Source organism: Lolium perenne, chromosome 4 (assembly GCF_019359855.2).
Source record: "Lolium perenne isolate Kyuss_39 chromosome 4, Kyuss_2.0, whole genome shotgun sequence".
Lineage (NCBI taxonomy): Eukaryota > Viridiplantae > Streptophyta > Magnoliopsida > Poales > Poaceae > Lolium > Lolium perenne.
This window is the reverse complement of record NC_067247.2, coordinates 16,092,847-16,115,776: the sequence shown is the minus strand read 5'-3', so window position 1 is coordinate 16,115,776 and position 22,930 is coordinate 16,092,847. Positions and strand designations below refer to the sequence as shown.

Below are 22,930 nucleotides of genomic sequence, written 5' to 3'. Positions count from 1 at the left end.
GGGAGTTCCACCTCCCATATGGGGGGGTGGCCGGCCCCCTAAGGGGGAGTCCACTTGGGACTCCTCCCCCACTAGGGTTGGCCGGCCATGGAGGTGGAGTCCCATGTGGACTCCACCTTCCTTGGTGGTTTCTTCCGGACTTTTCTAGAACCTTCTAGAACCTTCCATAGAACCTTCCGCGACATTTTAATTCACATAAAATGACATCCTATATATGAATCTTATTCTCCGGACCATTCCGGAACTCCTCGTGATGTCCGGGATCTCATCCGGGACTCCGAACAAATATTCGAACTCCATTCCATATTCAAGTACTACCATTTCAACATCCAACTTTAAGTGTGTCACCCTACGGTTCGTGAACTATGCGGACATGGTTGAGTACTTACTCCGACCAATAACCAATAGCGGGATCTGGAGATCCATAATGGCTCCCACATATTCAACGATGACTTTAGTGATCGAAAGAACCATACACATATAATACCAATTCCCTTTGTCTCGCGATATTTTACTTGTCCGAGGTTTGATCTTCGGTATCACTGTATACCTTGTTCAACCTCGTCTCCTGACAAGTACTCTTTACTCGTACTGTGGTATGTGGTCTCTTATGAACTCATTCATATGCTTGCAAGACATTAGACGACATTCCACCGAGAGGGCCCAGAGTATATCTATCCGTCATCGGGATGGACAAATCCCACTGTTGATCCATATGCCTCAACTCATACTTTCCGGATACTTAATCCCACCTTTATAGCCACCCATTTACGCAGTGGTGTTTGGTGTAATCAAAGTACCTTTCCGGTATAAGTGATTTACATGATCTCATGGTCATAAGGACTAGGTAACTATGTATCGAAAGCTTATAGCAAATAACTTAATGACGAGATCTTATGCTACGCTTAATTGGGTGTGTCCATTATATCATTCATACAATGACATAACCTTGTTATTAATAACATCCAATGTTCATGATTATGAAACTAATCATCCATTAATCAACAAGCTAGTTTAAGAGGCATACTAGGGACTTCTTGTTTGTCTACATATCACACATGTACTAATGTTTCGGTTAATACAATTATAGCATGATATATAAACATTTATCATAAACATAAAGATATAAATAATAACCACTTTATTATTGCCTCTAGGGCATATCTCCTTCAGTACTATCTAAGAAAAGTACTCCCTCCGATTCACATTCATTTCACATCAAGAAATATGGATCAGAGCGAGGGAGTAAATTAAACATGGCATCTCGTGCATGAAGCTTGACATATCGATCAGGTTGGCTAGAATAGCAATACAATGCTGCTCATTAGGCAAATGCATGCCATGTACGATAGTATACATCCAGTAAAGAAGTCTATACTGACATAAAAAAACTACTTTGGGGATGAGAGTCAATTGGGGCATCTACAATATAGAAAATCTTGCTCGTAGATGATTTTGGCTAAGAGGGTTTTACTCACATTACACGTGCCACTTTCCTTGTCTGCAAAACAAGTTCCAATAAAGGGAGAGGAAAGAAGAGGGTATTGTGGGCGAGATTGAACACCTTTTTTATGTGTTAAGCTAAGGCCTCGTTTAGATGAGGATTTCGACTTATGCCTAACAGCTCAACACACCCACAAATAATTCTGCTTGCGCGCACCACCGTTCATTAAAATAACAATATTAGCTCGCAAGATTAAGAACGAAGTGAATTTAAGTAACTTGGTAAGCTTTTCAAGCAATATATTCAGAGAAAGAGCACACATGTTCGGCTCAAAATAATCATAAGAGAAGAACAATAAATCTAAGGCACCACATGGATTCATACCTTGAGTCGACGCTGGCTCGTAGAAGGGCGGCCGCGCCTCGAGGATGCCGGGGACGTCTCCACCTCGGTCTCACATGTGACTGCTTATCGGCGGGTGGTGCGCCGCGCCATGTAGAAGATCTATCAAGAGAGGAGAGCCCGATGACGCTACCGACGCCTCAACCTTGATAGCACCGACCTGTTGCTCCGCACCGAGATGCGCCACGTGCAAGATTTAGCGGATGCACCAATTTTAGAGATATGTCATGATCATTGTAACAAATTTCAACGTGATGATGATTTGATCTTGTACTCGGCCTTGAACATAAGAACTAGTACAATCTCACATTTTTTATCATTATCCTTTGCGAGATTTAGCGGATGCGCCAAATTCAGAGAAATATCATGATCATGGTAACACAATTTTCAATGTAATGATGATTTGATGTTGCACTCGACCTTGAACATAAGTACTAGTACGGTCTCACAAATTTGTATCATTATACTTTGCAAGATTTAGTGGATGTGCCCATTTTCAGAGGTAGATCATGATCATGGTAAGTTGGTAACAAATTTTCAACGTGATGATGATTTGATTTTGCACTCGGCCTTGAACAGAGGTACTAGTACGGTCTCACAATTTTTTATTATTATACTTGGACGGTGGCCAAATTCAAAATCTCATAGCGGCAAAACTTCCCGCCCACAAAATACAAAAATTTCACACGCTTCCAAATTCCCATTCTACCCCTGTGGAGATGGCAGCAAAGTCGGTTGGTGGGGGTCTGCCGTCATTTTGGATCACCACCTCCCTAGCCCGGAAACCCTCCCAAAAAAAATACATTTCCTTCAGACCACCCACCGGAACTTCCCAAGTCCCTCTCTCCCACCTCCACGACCACCGCACCGGAACATCCCCGCCGGACTTCCCTGGCCTACCCGAGCCCTCGCGATCCTCGTCATCCGGCTGCCTGCCGGAGCCGCTTCATCGACGCCGTCATCAACCGGACCGGATCATCCCCGCCGAACCTCGAAACCATATGCTCATCCAGCAGTCTACCGCATGATCGCTTCAGCTGCGGTATCGTCCACCCCACCGGAGCCGCTTCGCCGGATCCGTCGTCCACCGCATCGTATCTTGCTCACCGACACCGCTGTGCATGAACCGGATCTGCTTCACCGGCGCCTTGCATGATCTAAACTCTTCTACTGTCGCTTTTCTATTGCTTGCCTGCAAGTTCTTGTTTAATCTTGGGGGAACCTGTTTGTGCTAATGACGCGCCGTTACGTTTTTGCAGATGAGATGAGTAATCATGAAGTGTAATGGCCATCTCTCCAACCCCAAGTAGCACATGTAGCGTACTTCATCACCGGATCTATCAACCCCAGGAAGATCTGCTGTGACTCCCACATAGTGCTTCTCCTAATGTAAGTCCCTTGTTTTAGCGTCATGTTAAGGTTCAGATGCTTGTTTGTCCGAAGCTCTTTTAGTTCATTCCTAGCTATGACCGTAACACGTTGCTATTTTCTACTTCATTGCTAACTTTAAGCGATTGAACATTTTGGTTTGCATTCCCTGCTCTGTAGATGTAGCCATCATAACTTCTATCTTGCTCAGTCGTTGTTACAAAAATTATAGGTATTATAGTAACATCCTGCTATTATTTAGTTCATGGCCAATTTTAAGTAATTGCACATGTTGGTTCGCATTCCCTGCTCTATAGCTTTTGGCATCGTAACTTCTATATTTGGTTTACATTCCCTTTCTGTAGATCTAGCCATCATAACTTTATCTTGCTCGATCGTTGTTACAAAAATTATGGCTGCTACTATGTTGTTTGTGCCAATTTTTTACTCCATGAACATGTTGGCTTGCATTCCCTGTACTACAGGTGATGCCATTGTTTTGTATCTAGTTCATTGTAAGCTAACAAAGTAAGGACTTAGTTTGGCATGCTATCACTCTGCTATCTAGCTTTGTAGTACAAATAAACTTGTCATACTACTAGATAATAATTTTGCGTGCCATCTTGTTCTTCAAAAGCTGCATTATTGACTTGTTTCTCACGACTTGGCATGACGCTCACATATGGAAAGCTGAACATATTGGTTTGCATTCCCTCTTATACAAGTTCACAGGTGATCCCACTATATTCTGTATCTGGTCCATCCTAAGCTCCAGCATTAACTATCCTCTATGTGTTGCTCATTACAAGTTTATATCCAAAACATCTTGATTTGCATCCCCTTCACTATAAGTTCAGGAGTATTATTTAGTTCACGGCCAAAATGAAGTAATTGCACTTGGCACATGTTGGTTCACATTCCCTCCTCTTTAGCTTTTGCCATCGTAACTTCTATTTTTGGTTTACATTCCCTGCTCTGTAGATGTAGCCATCATAACTTCATCTTGCTCAGTCGTTGTTACAAAATTTATAGCCTGCTACTATGTTGTTCATGCCAATTTTGTACTCCCTGAACATGTTGGTTTGCATGGGACTCGACAGTAGTAAGTCTGTTGTTTCATTCTAACATGCTCTGTTATATTGGCTGTTGGTATGCGGCATGCACTCTTTGTTTGCTTATTGTGCGCATTACAATGATCTTGTTATAACGACAAAATGATGAGTTCCAAATTCTTTGGCAAACAATATTGCAGTGTCTTTGCGTTTCCATTGTTGCTGTCTTAACTTGTAATGTCTTTGTTTCAGATATAGGTGCTGCATGGACAACTTAAAAGATTGCCGGATCGCTTCATTGTATTGCTAGGTTTAATTACCATTCAATTTCTCTGGGTTCTGTAATATTTTTTCAAAGCCTTGCACTGATGTAATATTTAGTTAGTTTTTATAGTTCTTTCGCGCATTTTTTCTTTGGTGCTTGTGGTAAGTGAGGCTATCCAACGAAATCAATGCTGCGTAAATATTCTCGATATCTAAATCACGAATTCCTATCCCTTAGACGGCCCAATTAAGCGAAATCACATACGTGCCGGCCCGCAAAATCCTAAAGCGCCTTTTACGCCGGCATATAAACGGCAACTAAACAGGTGGCCCACTTACTTATTGGGCCAGCCCACTTGATTCTTGTGGACCCCACACTTTTATTGGGCCGGCCCACTTGCTTTAAGGTGGACCCCACCCTCTTGGGCAGGCCCACTAACTAGTTGGGCCAGCCCAATTGCTTTTGTGGTGGTCCCCACATACTAAACAGTAGGCCCTTTAAGACGAAAATGGGACCCACTGTGTTTTTGGCCCGGCCCACTAGCGTGTTGGGCCGGCCCACTTGCTATATGGTGGACCCCACATACTAAATGGGCCGGCCCTTTAACAGGAAAGTGGGACCCACTGTGTTTTGGCCCGACCCACTAGCATGTTGGGCGGCCCACTTACTATACGGTGGACCCCACATACTAAATGGGCCGGCCCTTTAACAGAAAGTGGGACCCACCGGTGTTTTGGCCGGCCCACTATCTTCTTGGGCGGCCCACTTGCTATATGGTGGACCCCACATACTAAATGGGCCAGCCCTTTAACGGGAAAGTGGGACCCACTGTGTTTTGGCCCGGCCCACCATCTTGTTGGGCCGGCCCACTTGCGATCTGGTGGTCCCAACATAGTAAATGGGCTGGCCCTTTAACAGAAAGTGGGACCCACGGGTGCTTTTGGCCCGGCCCAGCGGCTTGTTGGGCCGGCCCATTTGATCAAATGTGGACCCCACGCACTAAATGCGCCGGCCCGATAGCGAGGAAAGTGGGACCCACATGCTAATTGGGCCGGCCCAATAACTTCTTGGGCCGGCGATTGCTTTAATGTGGACCCCACTTTATAAATGGGCCGGCCCGATACCGAGAAAGTGGGTCCCACATGTCTTGTGGGCCGGCCCTTTGCCTGTTGACCAGGTCAAATGAGTGCATTCGGCCGGCCCACATGCTTAGTGGGCCGGCCCATTAAAGTTTTGACCGGTCAACCTTAGAGGTTAGGCCCGGCCCACGTAACTAATGGACCAGCCAGCTATATAGTTGACCGGTCAAACTAAGTCATTGGTCCGGCCCGCAAACTTAATGGGCCGGCCCGCAAGACGTGGCCGAGCCTCGTGTGGGCCTACCATCTACCACGGGGTTTCAGCCGGTTAACGCCGTTAGCTGCGATTAACGGCGTACGCACGATGTCGGTTTGCATGACGTCAGCAGTCAACGGGCTCCCGGAAACACTTGGGCAACGGTCCGATTTTCCGTGGCGGAAGGGCGCCCAAGCGCGATGGACCGAAAAAATCGTCGTAGGACTTTGCCTGACGCAGTTTCCACAACAGAACCCATATCATCGGGTTAGGCCCATAGGCGACGAAAAATACCCCTTAGCGGACGATTTTGAGACGTTGTCTATCAGAACTTTTCTTGTAGTGACCTCTAGTGAACTGTGGACCCCGGTCTATTCTTTTAATCGAATACAATCTACTGCAATACTTGTTCTACTGTTTTCTGCAAAAAATCATCATCCACACTATACATCTAATCCTTTGTTACAGCAAGCCGGTGAGATTGACAACCTCGCTGTTACGTTGGGGCAAAGTACTTTGGTTGTGTTGTGCAGGTTCCACGTTGGCGCTGGAATCCCTGGTGTTGCGCCACACTACACTCCGCCACCATCAACCTTCGACGTGCTTCTTGGCTCCTACTGGTTCGATAAACCTTGGTTTCTTACTGAGGGAAACTTACTACTGTACGCATCACACCTTCCTCTTGGGATTCCCAACGGACGCGTGTTGAACGGAAAGACATACGTCAACTACGCGTAGCAAGTAAATTTCTGGCGCCCCTTGCCGGGGAGATCAAGACACGCTGCAAGGGGAGTCTCCACATCCAATCTCTTTACTTTTTTTTTCTTGCTTTATTTTATTTACTACTTTGTTTGCTGCATTATATCAAAACACAAAAAATTAGTTGCTAGCTTTACTTTATTTACTGTCTTGTTTGCTATATCAAAAACACAAAAAAATTAGTTACTTGCATTTTACTTTTGTTACCATGTCTAGCTCTGCACCTGTTACTTCTTCACCTGAAGAATTAGTCTTCACTTTAAAACAAGGGGATGAGGAGAGTTTTAAAGATGCTTGGTCCAGAATTTTTTCTTCTTATCGTAAAGCTGAACCTCAAATGACTCTAAGTTTGCTCCTTAGTAACTTTTATTTTGGTCTTATGAGTCGCTATAGATATGCCTTGGATGCTGTAGTGGGAGGAGATTTCCTTCATTGCAATGGGGATCAAGCTTTCAATGCCATAAAGAAATTGGTTGCATCTCATGATTCAGCTAATAACTTTGATTCAGCCCTTATTAGCATTTATAATAGATTAAACACTCTTGAGACAAGTGCATCTCGCTTGAACGAAAATTATAGCTATGTTCGTAACCGTCTTGATCAAGTTTTAGTGAACTCTGAACCTTCATTATGGGACCCTACTATTAAAATTGTTATATGTAGTCAAACTTTTTATGCCAATTGTGATATTATGTCTGAATTTTGCCTTATGCCTAAAAGTATTCATGAATCTTTGACACTATGGGGACTCGTTGAAGGGGGAGAAGAAATAACTCTTATTGATAACTCTGTTATAATTCCTAAGGGAATATCCGCAGATGTGCATACAACCATTCTTGGAAGAACAATATCCATTGATTATGTTGTTATTGAATGTGTAGGAACAGGACAAATCACACTCGGAAGATCTCTGCTGAAACTATTGGGAGCAGTCATAGATGTGGGAGAAGGCACCCTAAAATTCACCTCTACACCGGGGGGTAGACATGTATTCCCTAAATCAAAGGGTAAGAAAAAGAACAAGAAAGGTAGGTGTAAAGCCCAAGGTAATGTTAATGCATCATCTCTTGATAATACTTGATACACACTTTCTGCGCCTAGCTGAAAGGCGTTAAAGAAAAGCGCTTATGGGAGACAACCCATGATTTTACTACTGCAAATTTATTTTATGTTTGAGTCTTGGAAGTTGTTACTACTGTAGCAACCTCTCCTTATCTTATTTTATTGCATTGTTGTGCCAAGTAAAGTTGTTGATAGTAAGGTTCATACTAGATTTGGATTACTGCGCAGAAACAGATTTCTTTGCTGTAACGAATCTGGGCCTAATTCTCTGTAGGTAACTCGGAAAATTATGCCAATTTACGTGAGTGATCCTCAGATATGTACGCAACTTTAATTCAATTTGAGAATTTTCATTTGAGCAAGTCTGGTGCCTCTTAGAAATTCGTCTTTACGAATTGTTCTGTTTTGACAGATTCTGCCTTTTATTTCGCATTGCCTGTTTTGCTATGCTTGATGGATTTTTCTATTCCATTAACTTTCAGTAGCTTTGTGCAATGTCCAGAAGTGTTAAGAATGATTATGTCACCCCTGAACATGTAAATTTTGATTGTGCACTAACCCTCTAATGAGTTGTTTTGAGTTTGGTGTGGAGGAAGTTTTCAAGGATCAAGAGAGGAGGATGATACAATATGATCAAGGAGAGTGAAAGCTCTAAGCTTGGGGATGCCCCGGTGGTTCACCCCTGCATATTTCAAGAAGACTCAAGCGTCTAAGCTTGGGGATGCCCAAGGCATCCCCTTCTTCATCGACAACATTTTCAGGTTCCTCTAGTGAAACTATATTTTTATTCCATCACATCTTATGCACTTTGCTTGGAGCGTCGGTATGTTTTTTGTTTTTTGTTTTGTTTGAATAAAATGGATCCTAGCATTCATTGTGTGGGAGAGAGACACGCTCCGCTGTTGTATATGGACAAATATGTCCTTAGGCTTTACTCATAGTGTTCATGGCGAAGGTTGAATCTTCTTCATTAAATTGTTATATGGTTGGAAACGGGAAATGCTACATGTAGTAATTGGTAAAATGTCTTGGATAATTTGATACTTGGCAATTGTTGTGCTCATGTTTAAGCTCTTGCATCATATACTTTGCACCTATTAATGAAGAAATCCATAGAGCTTGCTAAAATTTGGTTTGCATAATTGGTCTCTCTAAGGTCTAGATAATTTCTAGTAAGGATTGAACAACAAGGAAGACGGTGTAGAGTCTTATAATGTTTACAATATGTCTTTTATGTGAGTTTTGCTGCACCGGTTCATCCTTGTGTTTGTTTCAAATAACCTTGCTAGCCTAAACCTTGTATCGAGAGGGAATACTTCTCATGCATCCAAAATCCTTGAGCCAACCACTATGTCAACACCCGGATTTTTAAGTCCGGATGCCTATTATGTCATACATCGCAATCCCAGGAAATTGTTGTTGCGAGGCATAATAGTTAAGTATCACAGTCATCATTCATTACAAACCATAATGTCTTACAACTTGGAATCACATGATCCATATTACACAAATAGTTGATCTATTGATCAACGAACAAACACAAGTTCATAGCGGAAGCGTAAGATACAAGGGCTCTCTAGTCCACAGGCCAACGCTTGACGTTAGAAGCTCCTAGTTGTGGTAGACGTCCTGCTGATCGTCCTCCTCGTACTGCTGCTCGGCTTCATATTCTGGCCATTTGAATAGCCAGGGACAAAGCCGTGAGTACTTTAAGTACTCGCAAACTAATACTAAAGTAAGTACTAGCATTGTCATAGAGGTGTTCTAAGCTCTAAGTTTATTTGCATAAAGCCAACTTTATTTCATAAACACTTTTGTAAACAACTCCTCAAGTGCTAACTAACTCAAGTGGGAACATTAGTGTCATTCCCACAACTCTGTTGTGATTCACAATTCAAAGTCACCCTTTAAGTTCAAAAAAGATATAAATTTTGATGACGAAAACAGAATGGCCTTTCCAATTGTCCATATCCGCGGACGCGGCTATTCGAATAGTTATACACTCTGCAGAGGTCGCACACTTGTGCCACAACATTTGATTACATCCGTCAAGGATAAAACCCTGAATAATCGTAACTCAGTACGCGGATCATCAACCGTTAACCTTTCACTTACACACCCTAGTATAGGCACCTCTCCCCATGAGCTTGGCCTCCCGGTGAAAACCAACTGTTAACCCGGGAACTGCGCATGTGGCTTGGCCGTACAATTCACCTTCAATTCACATCATTTCTCAATAACGGAGGCAGCCTCAAGCATAACCCCTATGATGTGTGTTCAGAGGGAACCCATACTAAGACACATAAATTTCCAGCTAAGCCCTACCCATAATCAGGTATTGTGGGGGTACTCCAACATTGGAAGGGTATCGCATCCAATCAATCATCAGTTTTTAGCCAAAGTCACCAAGTCAACTTCAGTGTCATATTCACCTTCAAAAACTTTCAATGGAAATGACTAATCATCCCAAGGTTTTCAATCATCATCATTTCATCAACACATGTTCCCATCTAGAGTAGTCATCTTAAATTTAGCACTAGCCACTAGGTGTGAGGGGTGCTAAGTATTTGCTTTGCTTCTAGGCTAAGTTTGATACTCTTGTACTAACTCCATACTAATCTAGTAACTCATAAATCAAAAAGTACTTTGATAAAACAAAAGTAAATAAAACTTGTAGAGTAAAACTGGGAAATAGGATCATGAGCATAAAGTAAAATGGGGTAATGCCTTGCTCATGGTGAGCTTGCACTTTGCAAGAGTATTATCTTGCCTTGGTTGGGAAACTGGTCAAAGTGGTCTTCTTCTTCCTGGAAGTAGACCTCCTCCTCCTCCTGGTACTCCTCGGTACTAGCGTCTAAAATACGAATACGGGGTACACAATCATCACACCAAACTAATCTACTAAACTAATGCACAAGCATGGGTCACACATTTAAACTAGCATCACCATTTACTATTAAGTTGGTGGATGTGTTTTTCTTATTGTTTCAGAAAAATAATTTCCTCTCATACTAACTTAAATGTTACTTTGAATTATTTAGAGAAATAATTTCCTCTCATTATCTTATTAAGATTTAATTTCTCTTATGCCTAATATGTGACCTAGGTTGACCCAAGTCAACCTCTTCACACTTAGCATTTGGAGAAAAAGATTTAAATGAGGTGAGCACCTCATACTATTTAATTCTAGCATAACAAAGATTTAATATCACCACAATTCCTATGGGACCTAAATAACCAGAGTCTCCACTTTATTTGGAAATTGTGGTGACAAGATTTAAATGAGGAAAATCCCACATAAGATTTATTAATAGTTTTGGGCAATATCTTTGACTAGAAAATAGTCATAAGGGCATTTAAAACAACTAAACCATGATCATCCAAAGTAAGCATGGCATATTTTTGTAGAAACAATTAGTATAAGTGAAAAGTGAATTCTTGGAGGTGGAATTTACTGAAAAGCATTTATGGTTGATTTTTAAGAATTATTATAAGACAGAAAAGTCCCTGCCTTGTTTATTTTGTCATTTTAATTCTACAAAAGATCTAGGGTTCTATCCAGTGGCATTGTGTAGACAATTTCATAAGGTTTCCAAAAATGTAAAGTTTGTAAAATTTGGCTGAGTGGATTTGTCTCTATTAAATTTCAAAGTCAGCATCAGATTACATATTCTAGTTATTCTGGAAATTTGAATTTGAATCCATGGGCTCGCGGGGAAAATCTTGGGCTGCACGGGAAAAAGAAAACGGGCCGGCCCAAGTCTGCGTCCAGCGCAGCGGGCCGCCTGACGATGTGGGGGCCACGCGTCAGCGGGGGTTGGCCAGCGAAACGGTACGGCGAACGTGAGCCGTGCGATTAGAGCACGATCGCACGGTCCACGCGCGTCGTCGTCGACGGCGGGCGAGGAACTCACCGGCGGCTGCAGTAGGGGGTCGGAGGGCGCCTGAGGGCTCCGGCGATCGCCGGCGGGGTGCGCCGCGGCGTTGTCGAGGACGAGGATCCCCCTGGTAGCAGCGGCGCTTCCTGGGGTGGCCTCCTGCTCCTCCTTACTCCGTGTACCGGCGGCGGCAGCGACCTTGCAATTGACGGCCTCCGGTGATGATTGGGTGGAATTGAAGTGGCGAGGAGTGGTGTGGTGATGAGTGGAGGCGAATGGTGTGCTCAGATCAGTGGGAGGAGTCCCCCTTTTATAGCATTGAGGGGTGGCCGTGGGGTGGCGCGGCAGTCGTCGACGGCGTCGTCGTTCCAGGGGCTCCAAGGGGCAAGTGATGGGCGCGCGGCGTTGGCGACGTCCAGGCGAGGCTGACGCGCTTGTCGGTGAGGAAAACGAGGGGCTACAGCGGCGGCGAGCTTGACCGGAGCTTGCAGGTCATGGCGGGATGCCGTGGATGCTTACGTCGTCTGCGGCGTTCCCGCGGGCCAGCGGCCATGTCCTGGTGGTTCCTGGAGTTGTCGCGCGTCGACTGGCGCTGAGAGCAAGGGCGGAGGTGACGCGATGACGCCGGGCACCGTCGTGCTCTGGGCGTCCAGTGTGTGCGCCATGCGCGCACTGGCGCGACATGGGCATGCATGGGCACGTCTGGGCGCGTCAATGCCCTTGTGTGTAGACGTTGGTTTGGTCAAGGAAGTGCACGAGCTGGCTCGGGGAGTACGGAGGGACGTCCGGGACAGGGTGGCGCGAGTCGGAGGCGAGAGGTGCGCGAGACGGCATGGGATGGCCAGGCCACGCCACGGCATGGTCATGCCCGTGTCACTTTGCGCAAGTGGAGGCGATGGCAAGTGGTGACAACGATCTTTGGGATGTGAGATGAAGCTCCGGGGCTGCGAGAGAGGTCAAAGTTGGACCAAGTCCAAGTATAAAATGAAGTATGGGCTCAGATTTTGACCCTGCCTGCCAAGTGTTTGTGTAAATGCCCGCAAGAAAAATATTTTCGAATTTTGAAATTCTTTTTGGTGGGTTGAAAACCTAAATGAAAAGGAGCATTTTGGTGGTGGTGGTGGTCAAAATGGTTTTGATATGCAAAATCACATTTTGCATATGATCTTAAATCTGTGAGAAAGTTCCAACTTTGCTTGCTTGCCATTTGAAATTGGTGAAGAATTTGGGGTGGTGGTTTTGGGCAAAGTTGTAGTGCTTGATGTTGTCTTGGATGAGGTGTAAAGAAAAGGTCCAGGGTAGAAGTGAAAACTCAAAAGCCAGGGGCTCAAAGTGAGCATCAGACTAAAAATGGCACAAGTGACCATATTTCATGTGACTTGGAATTTGAGTTTGATTTTGGTTTGAGTTGAGTTTCTTCACTTCCAAAAGTGTTTAAAAGTGTTTGGTAACCATTTACACACAATGGTGCAAGCCAAAGTGGGCTAGGTTAAGTATTTGCAATAATGGCATAGGCCTTATGTGAGAGTAAAATGGATTTTTGGAAATTCTTTTATATTTCCATTTTATTTGGCTAGGGGTGATCAAGTGGTCATGGCTAAGGTTTTAGGATGATAATAACACACAAACAAGCATCATGGCAATTGCACACTCAAAATAATTAAGAGGGTGATCTAATATGCATAAACCTATATGGTGAGAAAATGTTTTTGTTAACCCTGATTTTTGGATTCTTGAAATCTCTCTTGTTCATTTTATTGAAACTTGGGATGTTACAAACCCTTCCCCCTTACAAAAGATCTCGTCCCGAGATCTAGAGAAAACTAGGTACTAAAGAGATTTGGGTATTCCTTCTTCATATCTTCCTCGCGTTCCCAAGTTGCTTCTTCTTCGGTGTGGTTACTCCATTGTATCTTCAGGAACTTGATACTTCTGGTGCGGGTGGTCCTGAATGCTTCTTCCAGGATGCGAATAGGCACTTCGCGGTAAGTTAGGTCCTTGTTGATATCAATGGCTCTGTGGTCGATGTTCTTGAATACTTCGGTCTTCTCAGGTACTTCTAGACACTTCCGAAGCAGTGAGATGTGAAACACATTGTGTACGGCGGACATCTCTTCGGGCAGTTCCAACTGATATGAGACTTCTCCTCGGCGATCTAGAATCTTGAATGGTCCGACATATCTGGGGGCGAGCTTTCCTTTGAGTTGGAATCTCTGCATTCCTTTGAGGGGTGAGACTTTGAGATACACAAAATCTCCGATCTCGAACGTCATCTCTCGGCGTCTCTTGTCGGCGTAGCTCTTCTGTCTGGATTGGGCGGTCTTGAGGTACTCACGGATCTTGTGCACCTTCTCTTCGGCTTCGCGGAGAACATCGGGGCCGAAGACTTGACTATCTCCGACTTCCGACCAGTTCAGAGGGGTACGGCATTTCCTTCCGTACAGGACTTCAAAGGGGGCCATCTGTAAGCTGGCTTGATAGCTATTGTTGTAGGAGAATTCTGCATATGGTAGGCAGTCTTCCCATTTGGATCCGTACTCTAGCACACAGGCTCTCAACATATCTTCTAGGATCTGGTTGACTCTCTCAGTCTGTCCGTCGATCTGTGGGTGGTATCTTTGTCTTTGAAATTCAGACGGGTTCCTAGTCCTTCATGTACTTTCTGCCAGAATCTTGAGGTGAATTGTGATCCTCTATCTGACACAATTGACTTCGGGGTTCCGTGCAAGCTGACTATTCTGGATATGTATAACTCAGCTAGCTTTGGGCCTTGGTATGTGGTCTTGACAGGGATGAAATGTGCAACCTTGGTCAACCTATCAATGACTACCCAAATGGAGTCATTTCCTCGGCTAGATTTGGGCAATCCTGTGATAAAGTCCATACCGACAGAATCCCATTTCCACTCAGGAATCTGTAAAGGTTGCAACAGTCCTGCGGGTCGTTGATGTTCTGCTTTGACTCGCTGACAGATATCACACTTGGCGATGTAGCTTCCTATCTCTCGCTTCATTCCGTGCCACCAGAATTGTTCCTTCAGGTCTTGGTACATCTTGGTACCTCCGGGGTGGATTGAGTAAAGGGTGTCATGGGCTTCTTGCAGAATGACTTGTTTTAAGTCAGAGTCCGATGGTACGCAGAGACGTTCTTTGTACCAAAGAACTCCGGCTTCATCTATGGTGAATCCTGGTGCCTTTCCTGCAGCTATCTGACTTTTTATTCCGTCAATGCTGGCATTTCCCTTCTGGGCTTCCTTTATCTGGCTCATCAAGGTGGGTTGGAGTTCAATGCTGGCGAGGAATCCTTCGCTCACTAGCTCTAGTCTGAATTGTTCAAACTCTTGGTACAGGCTTGGTTGCTCTATTGCGATCATGGAGTTCAACTGACACGGCAGTCTGCTCAAGGCATCCGCTACCACATTGGCCTTGCCGGGATGGTAGTGAATTTCCATGTCGTAATCCTTGATTAGTTCTATCCATCTGCGCTGTCTCATGTTTAGCTCTTTCTGGGTGAAAATGTACTTCAGGCTCTTGTGATCAGAATATATCTCGCATCGATTACCCATGAGGTAATGACGCCAAACCTTCAGGGCTAACACTACTGCTGCTAACTCCAAGTCATGAGTTGGATAGTTCTGTTCATGTTGCTTCAGTTGCCTTGATAGGTAAGATATCACTTTGCCTTCTTGCATCAACACACATCCAAGTCCAGTCTTGGATGCATCACAATAGACATCAAATGGCTTGGTGACATCGGGCATGATCAAAATTGGGGCTGTGGTTAATCTGAGCTTGAGTAGCTGAAAGCTTTCTTCACATTTGTTATTCCAGTCAAATTTCCGGTCCTTCTTCAGCAGTTGAGTCATTGGCCTTGCGATGCTTGAAAAACCTTCAACGAATCGGCGGTAATATCCCGCCAATCCTAGAAATGCTCTGACTTCAGTCTGGGTGGTTGGGGCTTTCCATTCCTCAACAGTCTTGATTTTTGCGGGATCCACGGCAATTCCTCCTGCAGACAAGATGTGTCCCAGGAATCCCACTTCTCTTAACCAAAACTCACATTTGCTAAACTTGGCGTACAACTGATGTTGCCTAAGGGTTTCTAGAACCACTTCCAAATGTTGCTCATGTTCTTCTTCTGATTTGGAGTAGATAAGGATGTCGTCGATGAAGACAACGACAAACTTATCCAGGAATTCCATAAAGATCTTATTCATGAGGTTCATGAAATAAGCGGGGGCATTGGTCAGTCCAAAGGACATGACATTGTACTCCTCTGATCCATATCTGGTGGTAAAGGCAGTCTTTGGAATATCTGTTGCTCGGATCTTCAGTTGATGGTATCCTGTCCTCAGATCAATCTTTGAGAATACTTGGGCACCGGTCAGCTGGTCAAACAGATCTTCTATCTTTGGCAAGGGATATTTGTTCTTGATGGTGACATCGTTAAGCTTACGATAATCCGTAACCAAACGAGTGGCACCGTCCTTTTTATCCACAAACAAAACTGGTGATCTCCAAGGCGACGCACTTGGTCGAATCAGACCTTTGTCTGACATATCATCCAGTTGCTTTTTCAGTTCCATCAACTCTGCGGGGTTCATGCTATAGGCTCTCTGGGCTATAGGTCCTGTTCCAGGGATTAACTCGATGATAAACTCGATATCCCGATCCGGGGGCATACCGGGTAGATCATCCGGAAACACATCAGGGTATCGACAAACGACCCTGATTTGATCCAGAGTTGGCTTTGCTACACTTTGATTGCAGGTGAATTTTCTTGGTAGTTTTTCAGATAGGTGTTCTATTACTATTCCGGTGCTACTTGTCATGGTGATGGCCTTCTTGGCGCAGTCTATCAATCCATGATGTTTCGCCATCCAGTCCATACCCAGGACTACTTCCAATCCTTTTGTTCCCAGAACAATCAAATTTGCATAAAAGTCTATTTCATGGATTCTGATGGGTACATCTTTGCAAAATTTTCTAGCTTTAGTTGTTGATCCAGGTATTTGAACTACCATGACATGTTTCAAGCTGATTGGTTGAATCTTACTAGTGCACACAAAATCTTCTGTAACGAACGAATGCGATGCTCCAGAATCAAACAACACTCTTGCTGGTATTGAGTTAACAGAGAACATACCCAGCACCACGTCAGGTGCTTCCTGGGCTTCCTCAGCATTCATGTGGTAGAGGCGACCTCCGCGGTTGTTCGGGTTGTTGGGGACGAACTTCTTGCCGGTGGAGACACGGCGTTGCTGCTGAGCAGGTGGTGCGGGGTTGCCTGCAAGCTTGGCGAGCCTCTTGGGACACTCATTGGAGTAGTGCCCCACTACACCACACTCATAGCAAGTGATGGTGGTCTTGTCCTGCTTGTTCGCGACGGGGATTGCATTGCTCCCGGTCCTTGGTGCGGTGTTGGAGTTGTTGTTGCTGTTGTTGTTGTTGGGGGCTCTCGGCGGAGCACGGTTGAAGTTGTTGTTGGTGTTGTAGTTGCTGTTGTTGTGGTGGCCTCCTGGCCTGGGATTTCCTCCACTCCGGTTCTGATAAACCGGACGTGACATCTGTGCATTGGGCTTGTTGGTCCTGAAGCCTCCGCCTGAGTTGGGGCGGTACCTTGGGGCATTGCTAGGCCCACTCTGATTCATCATGCGGCGCTTGCGGTTCTCACTGGCTTGGTGCAGTTTGCCTTCCATCTGGATGGCGGAGTCAACAAGGGCTTCGAGGTCGGCAAAGGGGATGTTGATCAACACAGTCTGCATCTCATCATGCAGTCCGTTCAGGAACCTTTCCTTCCTCTTCTCAGTAGTGTCGGTCTCATCCGGGGCGTACCTTGACAGTGTGAGAAACTTGTCGCGGTATTCCACCACGGACATCCGGCCTTGCTTCAGTTCACGGAATTCATCTCTCATCTTCTTTATCAGACCCGGGGGCACATGGTACTTGCTGAATTTGAGCTTGAAATCAGTCCAAGTCATGAACTGTCCCGCGTTCATGGCACGGGTGCTTGTCCACCAAGCTCTTGCTGGTCCTGCTAGGTAGTGCGTGGCAAACAGCACTTTCTCATTCTCTTCCACTCCAGCTACTTCTAGATTGTTCTCCATAGTTTGGAGCCAATCATCTGCATCAAGTGGTTCCTCAGTCTTGCTGGCGGCGGGTTGGTATTCTGGAAGTTCTTGAGCTTAGATCCTGGATGATCATGGTGGCCTTGATTGTTGTTGACAAGCTGTTGGAGTGCTGCAATGTTGGCTTGCCTTTCAGCTCTTTCTGCTTCTCTATCTTCCAGCATAACTTGCAACATCTGCATCATAGCATCTTGGTTCGTGTTGCGAGTTGGAGGGGCCATCTGAGTATTGAGATTGATCAGGAGAAAAGAGGGAAATTTCTATGGCTTGTTTTGTGTTTAAGTTCAAAGCTTAAAACTTGAAGTCTTTTCATGATGACACAACCATACATTCATTCATAGCAAACAACACACATTACAAGCTAGCACACTAAGGGTTTTAAGAACCCTTCTTCTCCAAGCTACGATACATGGGGCGGGATACAACTCACACCTACGATAGTGCATAAGTGAACTACTCCTCCTCCTCATCAACATCGATGGGGGTGTGGTCATCATCCTCGTCGTCCAGGAAGTCGTAGTCTTCCCCCTCGGTGTTCTCATCCTCCTCGAAGTCGTCGTCGTCACTCAGGTAGTTGCTTCCTCCCTGAATATCTTCTCCATCTTCCTCCATCTTCTTCATCTGCTCCTCCTGGGCCTTGACAGTGGCCTCAAGTGCTGCGATCTTCGCGCGGAGGCGGTCGATGGTGGCATCCTTCTTCGCGCGCTGCTGGCGGAGAGTCCTGCGGTCCTTGGCGAGCATCTTGATGCAGTCGCCTTGCTCGATGATGCGGGCGTGAGTCTGGTTGGCGTACTCACGGGAGTGGTCGAGATCCTGCTGCGTGTGGTACAGCATGAAGTCAAGATGCTCCACGTGGTGCTTCAGCTGCGGGTGCGATGACATGTCCATGGGTTCTCCAGCAGAGTTACGCCTCGCGAGGTGGGAAAAGCGAGGGTGCTGGAGTGCCTCCCCGCTCATCCCGCACAAGCGTGCGAGTCCCTCCTGAAGGCCGCGGGCAAGTCCGTCCAGCCAGTTGCTTTCCATGAAGGAGAAGAGGATCCTCTCAGAAGTGGGAGGCTCCATCTTGCCCCTCAAGTCAGCGGTGATGATCCACTGCAGTTCGCCTCCTGGCTGGTTCGCGATCTGCGATCCGTGGAACTCGGGGTGCGGGCGACCAAGGTGGTCGGACAGGGCGTTGAGGTCGTGCTCGAAGATCAAGCTTCCCCCATTCCCAAGCTGGTAAAACTTCGTGTTCACGGGCTCCATCTGAAAGTGAAGTAAAGGATTAAGTTAGAGAAGTGAACAAGTGTGGCAAAATTTTAGTTATAGTTCTAAGGAAGAGCATGACTTCTTGTTTTTTTCCAAAGAGCTCAAGGAGAAGACAAAGATTAAAATTTTTAGAAATACTTCATTTCTTTTTGAAACTCAATTTTTCAGAACGTCCATTTCTAACTAGGGTCTCCTAAGGTCAAACAATGGCTCTGATACCAACTTGTCAACACCCGGATTTTTAAGTCCGGATGCCTATTATGTCATACATCGCAATCCCAGGAAATTGTTGTTGCGAGGCATAATAGTTAAGTATCACAGTCATCATTCATTACAAACCATAATGTCTTACAACTTGGAATCACATGATCCATATTACACAAATAGTTGATCTATTGATCAACGAACAAACACAAGTTCATAGCGGAAGCGTAAGATACAAGGGCTCTCTAGTCCACAGGCCAACGCTTGACGTTAGAAGCTCCTAGTTGTGGTAGACGTCCTGCTGATCGTCCTCCTCGTACTGCTGCTCGGCTTCATATTCTGGCCATTTGAATAGCCAGGGACAAAGCCGTGAGTACTTTAAGTACTCGCAAACTAATACTAAAGTAAGTACTAGCATTGTCATAGAGGTGTTCTAAGCTCTAAGTTTATTTGCATAAAGCCAACTTTATTTCATAAACACTTTTGTAAACAACTCCTCAAGTGCTAACTAACTCAAGTGGGAACATTAGTGTCATTCCCACAACTCTGTTGTGATTCACAATTCAAAGTCACCCTTTAAGTTCAAAAAAGATATAAATTTTGATGACGAAAACAGAATGGCCTTTCCAATTGTCCATATCCGCGGACGCGGCTATTCGAATAGTTATACACTCTGCAGAGGTCGCACACTTGTGCCACAACATTTGATTACATCCGTCAAGGATAAAACCCTGAATAATCGTAACTCAGTACGCGGATCATCAACCGTTAACCTTTCACTTACACACCCTAGTATAGGCACCTCTCCCCATGAGCTTGGCCTCCCGGTGAAAACCAACTGTTAACCCGGGAACTGCACAGGGCTTGGCCGTACAATTCACCTTCAATTCACATCATTTCTCAATAACGGAGGCAGCCTCAAGCATAACCCCTATGATGTGTGTTCAGAGGGAACCCATACTAAGACACATAAATTTCCAGCTAAGCCCTACCCATAATCAGGTATTGTGGGGGTACTCCAACATTGGAAGGGTATCGCATCCAATCAATCATCAGTTTTTAGCCAAAGTCACCAAGTCAACTTCAGTGTCATATTCACCTTCAAAAACTTTCAATGGAAATGACTAATCATCCCAAGGTTTTCAATCATCATCATTTCATCAACACATGTTCCCATCTAGAGTAGTCATCTTAAATTTAGCACTAGCCACTAGGTGTGAGGGGTGCTAAGTATTTGCTTTGCTTCTAGGCTAAGTTTGATACTCTTGTACTAACTCCATACTAATCTAGTAACTCATAAATCAAAAAGTACTTTGATAAAACAAAAGTAAATAAAACTTGTAGAGTAAAACTGGGAAATAGGATCATGAGCATAAAGTAAAATGGGGTAATGCCTTGCTCATGGTGAGCTTGCACTTTGCAAGAGTATTATCTTGCCTTGGTTGGGAAACTGGTCAAAGTGGTCTTCTTCTTCTGGAAGTAGACCTCCTCCTCCTCTGGTACTCCTCGGTACTAGCGTCTAAAATACGAATACGGGGTACACAATCATCACACCAAACTAATCTACTAAACTAATGCACAAGCATGGGTCACACATTTAAACTAGCATCACCATTTACTATTAAGTTGGTGGATGTGTTTTTCTTATTGTTTCAGAAAAATAATTTCCTCTCATACTAACTTAAATGTTACTTTGAATTATTTAGAGAAATAATTTCCTCTCATTATCTTATTAAGATTTAATTTCTCTTATGCCTAATATGTGACCTAGGTTGACCCAAGTCAACCTCTTCACACTTAGCATTTGGAGAAAAAGATTTAAATGAGGTGAGCACCTCATACTATTTAATTCTAGCATAACAAAGATTTAATATCACCACAATTCCTATGGGACCTAAATAACCAGAGTCTCCACTTTATTTGGAAATTGTGGTGACAAGATTTAAATGAGGAAAATCCCACATAAGATTTATTAATAGTTTTGGGCAATATCTTTGACTAGAAAATAGTCATAAGGGCATTTAAAACAACTAAACCATGATCATCCAAAGTAAGCATGGCATATTTTTGTAGAAACAATTAGTATAAGTGAAAAGTGAATTCTTGGAGGTGGAATTTACTGAAAAGCATTTATGGTTGATTTTTAAGAATTATTATAAGACAGAAAAGTCCCTGCCTTGTTTATTTTGTCATTTTAATTCTACAAAAGATCTAGGGTTCTATCCAGTGGCATTGTGTAGACAATTTCATAAGGTTTCCAAAAATGTAAAGTTTGTAAAATTTGGCTGAGTGGATTTGTCTCTATTAAATTTCAAAGTCAGCATCAGATTACATATTCTAGTTATTCTGGAAATTTGAATTTGAATCCATGGGCTCGCGCGGGAAAATACTGGGCTGCACAGGAAAAAGAAAACGGGCCGGCCCAAGTCTGCGTCCAGCGCAGCGGGCCGCCTGACGTGTGGGGGCCACGCGTCAGCGGGGGTTGGCCAGCGAAACGGTACGGCGAACGTGAGCCGTGCGATTAGAGCACGATCGCACGGTCCACGCGCGTCGTCGTCGACGGCGGGCGAGGAACTCACCGGCGGCTGCAGTAGGGGGTCGGAGGGCGCCTGAGGGCTCCGGCGATCGCCGGCGGGGTGCGCCGCGGCGTTGTCGAGGACGAGGATCCCCCTGGTAGCAGCGGCGCTTCCTGGGGTGGCCTCCTGCTCCTCCTTACTCCGTGTACCGGCGGCGGCAGCGACCTTGCAATTGACGGCCTCCGGTGATGATTGGGTGGAATTGAAGTGGCGAGGAGTGGTGTGGTGATGAGTGGAGGCGAATGGTGTGCTCAGATCAGTGGGAGGAGTCCCCCTTTTATAGCATTGAGGGGTGGCCGTGGGGTGGCGCGGCAGTCGTCGACGGCGTCGTCGTTCCAGGGGCTCCAAGGGGCAAGTGATGGGCGCGCGGCGTTGGCGACGTCCAGGCGAGGCTGACGCGCTTGTCGGTGAGGAAAACGAGGGGCTACAGCGGCGGCGAGCTTGACCGGAGCTTGCAGGTCATGGCGGGATGCCGTGGATGCTTACGTCGTCTGCGGCGTTCCCGCGGGCCAGCGGCCATGTCCTGGTGGTTCCTGGAGTTGTCGCGCGTCGACTGGCGCTGAGAGCAAGGGCGGAGGTGACGCGATGACGCCGGGCACCGTCGTGCTCTGGGCGTCCAGTGTGTGCGCCATGCGCGCACTGGCGCGACATGGGCATGCCTGGGCACGTCTGGGCGCGTCAATGCCCGTGTGTGTAGACGTTGGTTTGGTCAAGGAAGTGCACGAGCTGGCTCAGGGGAGTACGGAGGACGTCCAGGACATGGTGGAGCGAGTCGGAGGTGAGAGGTGAGAGATAGGGCATGGGATGGCCATGCCATGCCACGGCATGGTCATGCCCTTGTCACTTTGGGCAAGTGGAGGCGATGGCAAGTGGTGACACTGATGCTGGGATGTGAGATGAAGCTCCAGGGCTGCAGAGAGGTCAAAGTTGGACCAAGTCCAAGTATAAAATGAAGTATGGGCTCAGATTTTGACCCTGCCTGCCAAGTGTTTGTGTAAATGCCCGCAAGAAAAATATTTTCGAATTTTGAAATTCTTTTTGGTGGGTTGAAAACCTAAATGAAAAGGAGCATTTTGGTGGTGGTGGTGGTCAAAATGGTTTTGATATGCAAAATCACATTTTGCATATGATCTTAAATCTGTGAGAAAGTTCCAACTTTGCTTGCTTGCCATTTGAAATTGGTGAAGAATTTGGGGTGGTGGTTTTGGGC

General features: G+C 45.3%; 1 protein-coding gene across 1 annotated transcript; it reads right to left on the bottom strand.

Moving 5' to 3' along the window:
* Window positions 1–18,105: 18,105 nt before the first annotated feature.
* LOC139830813 (uncharacterized) lies at window positions 18,106–22,215 on the bottom strand. Its single transcript, XM_071819629.1, has 2 exons — window positions 21,724–22,215; window positions 18,106–18,937 (listed from the first exon to the last, which is right to left on the bottom strand). The coding sequence occupies exon 2, from the start codon at window positions 18,935–18,937 to the stop codon at window positions 18,146–18,148; it is 792 nt and encodes a 263-aa protein (XP_071675730.1). The 5' UTR covers window positions 21,724–22,215; the 3' UTR covers window positions 18,106–18,145.
* Window positions 22,216–22,930: the final 715 nt, after the last annotated feature.

What these genes read in the sequence shown, in the direction of transcription:
- LOC139830813 (XM_071819629.1), bottom strand. Translation starts at nt 18,937, where the DNA reads ATGGAGCCCGTGAACACGAAGTTTTACCAGCTTGGGAATGGGGGAAGC.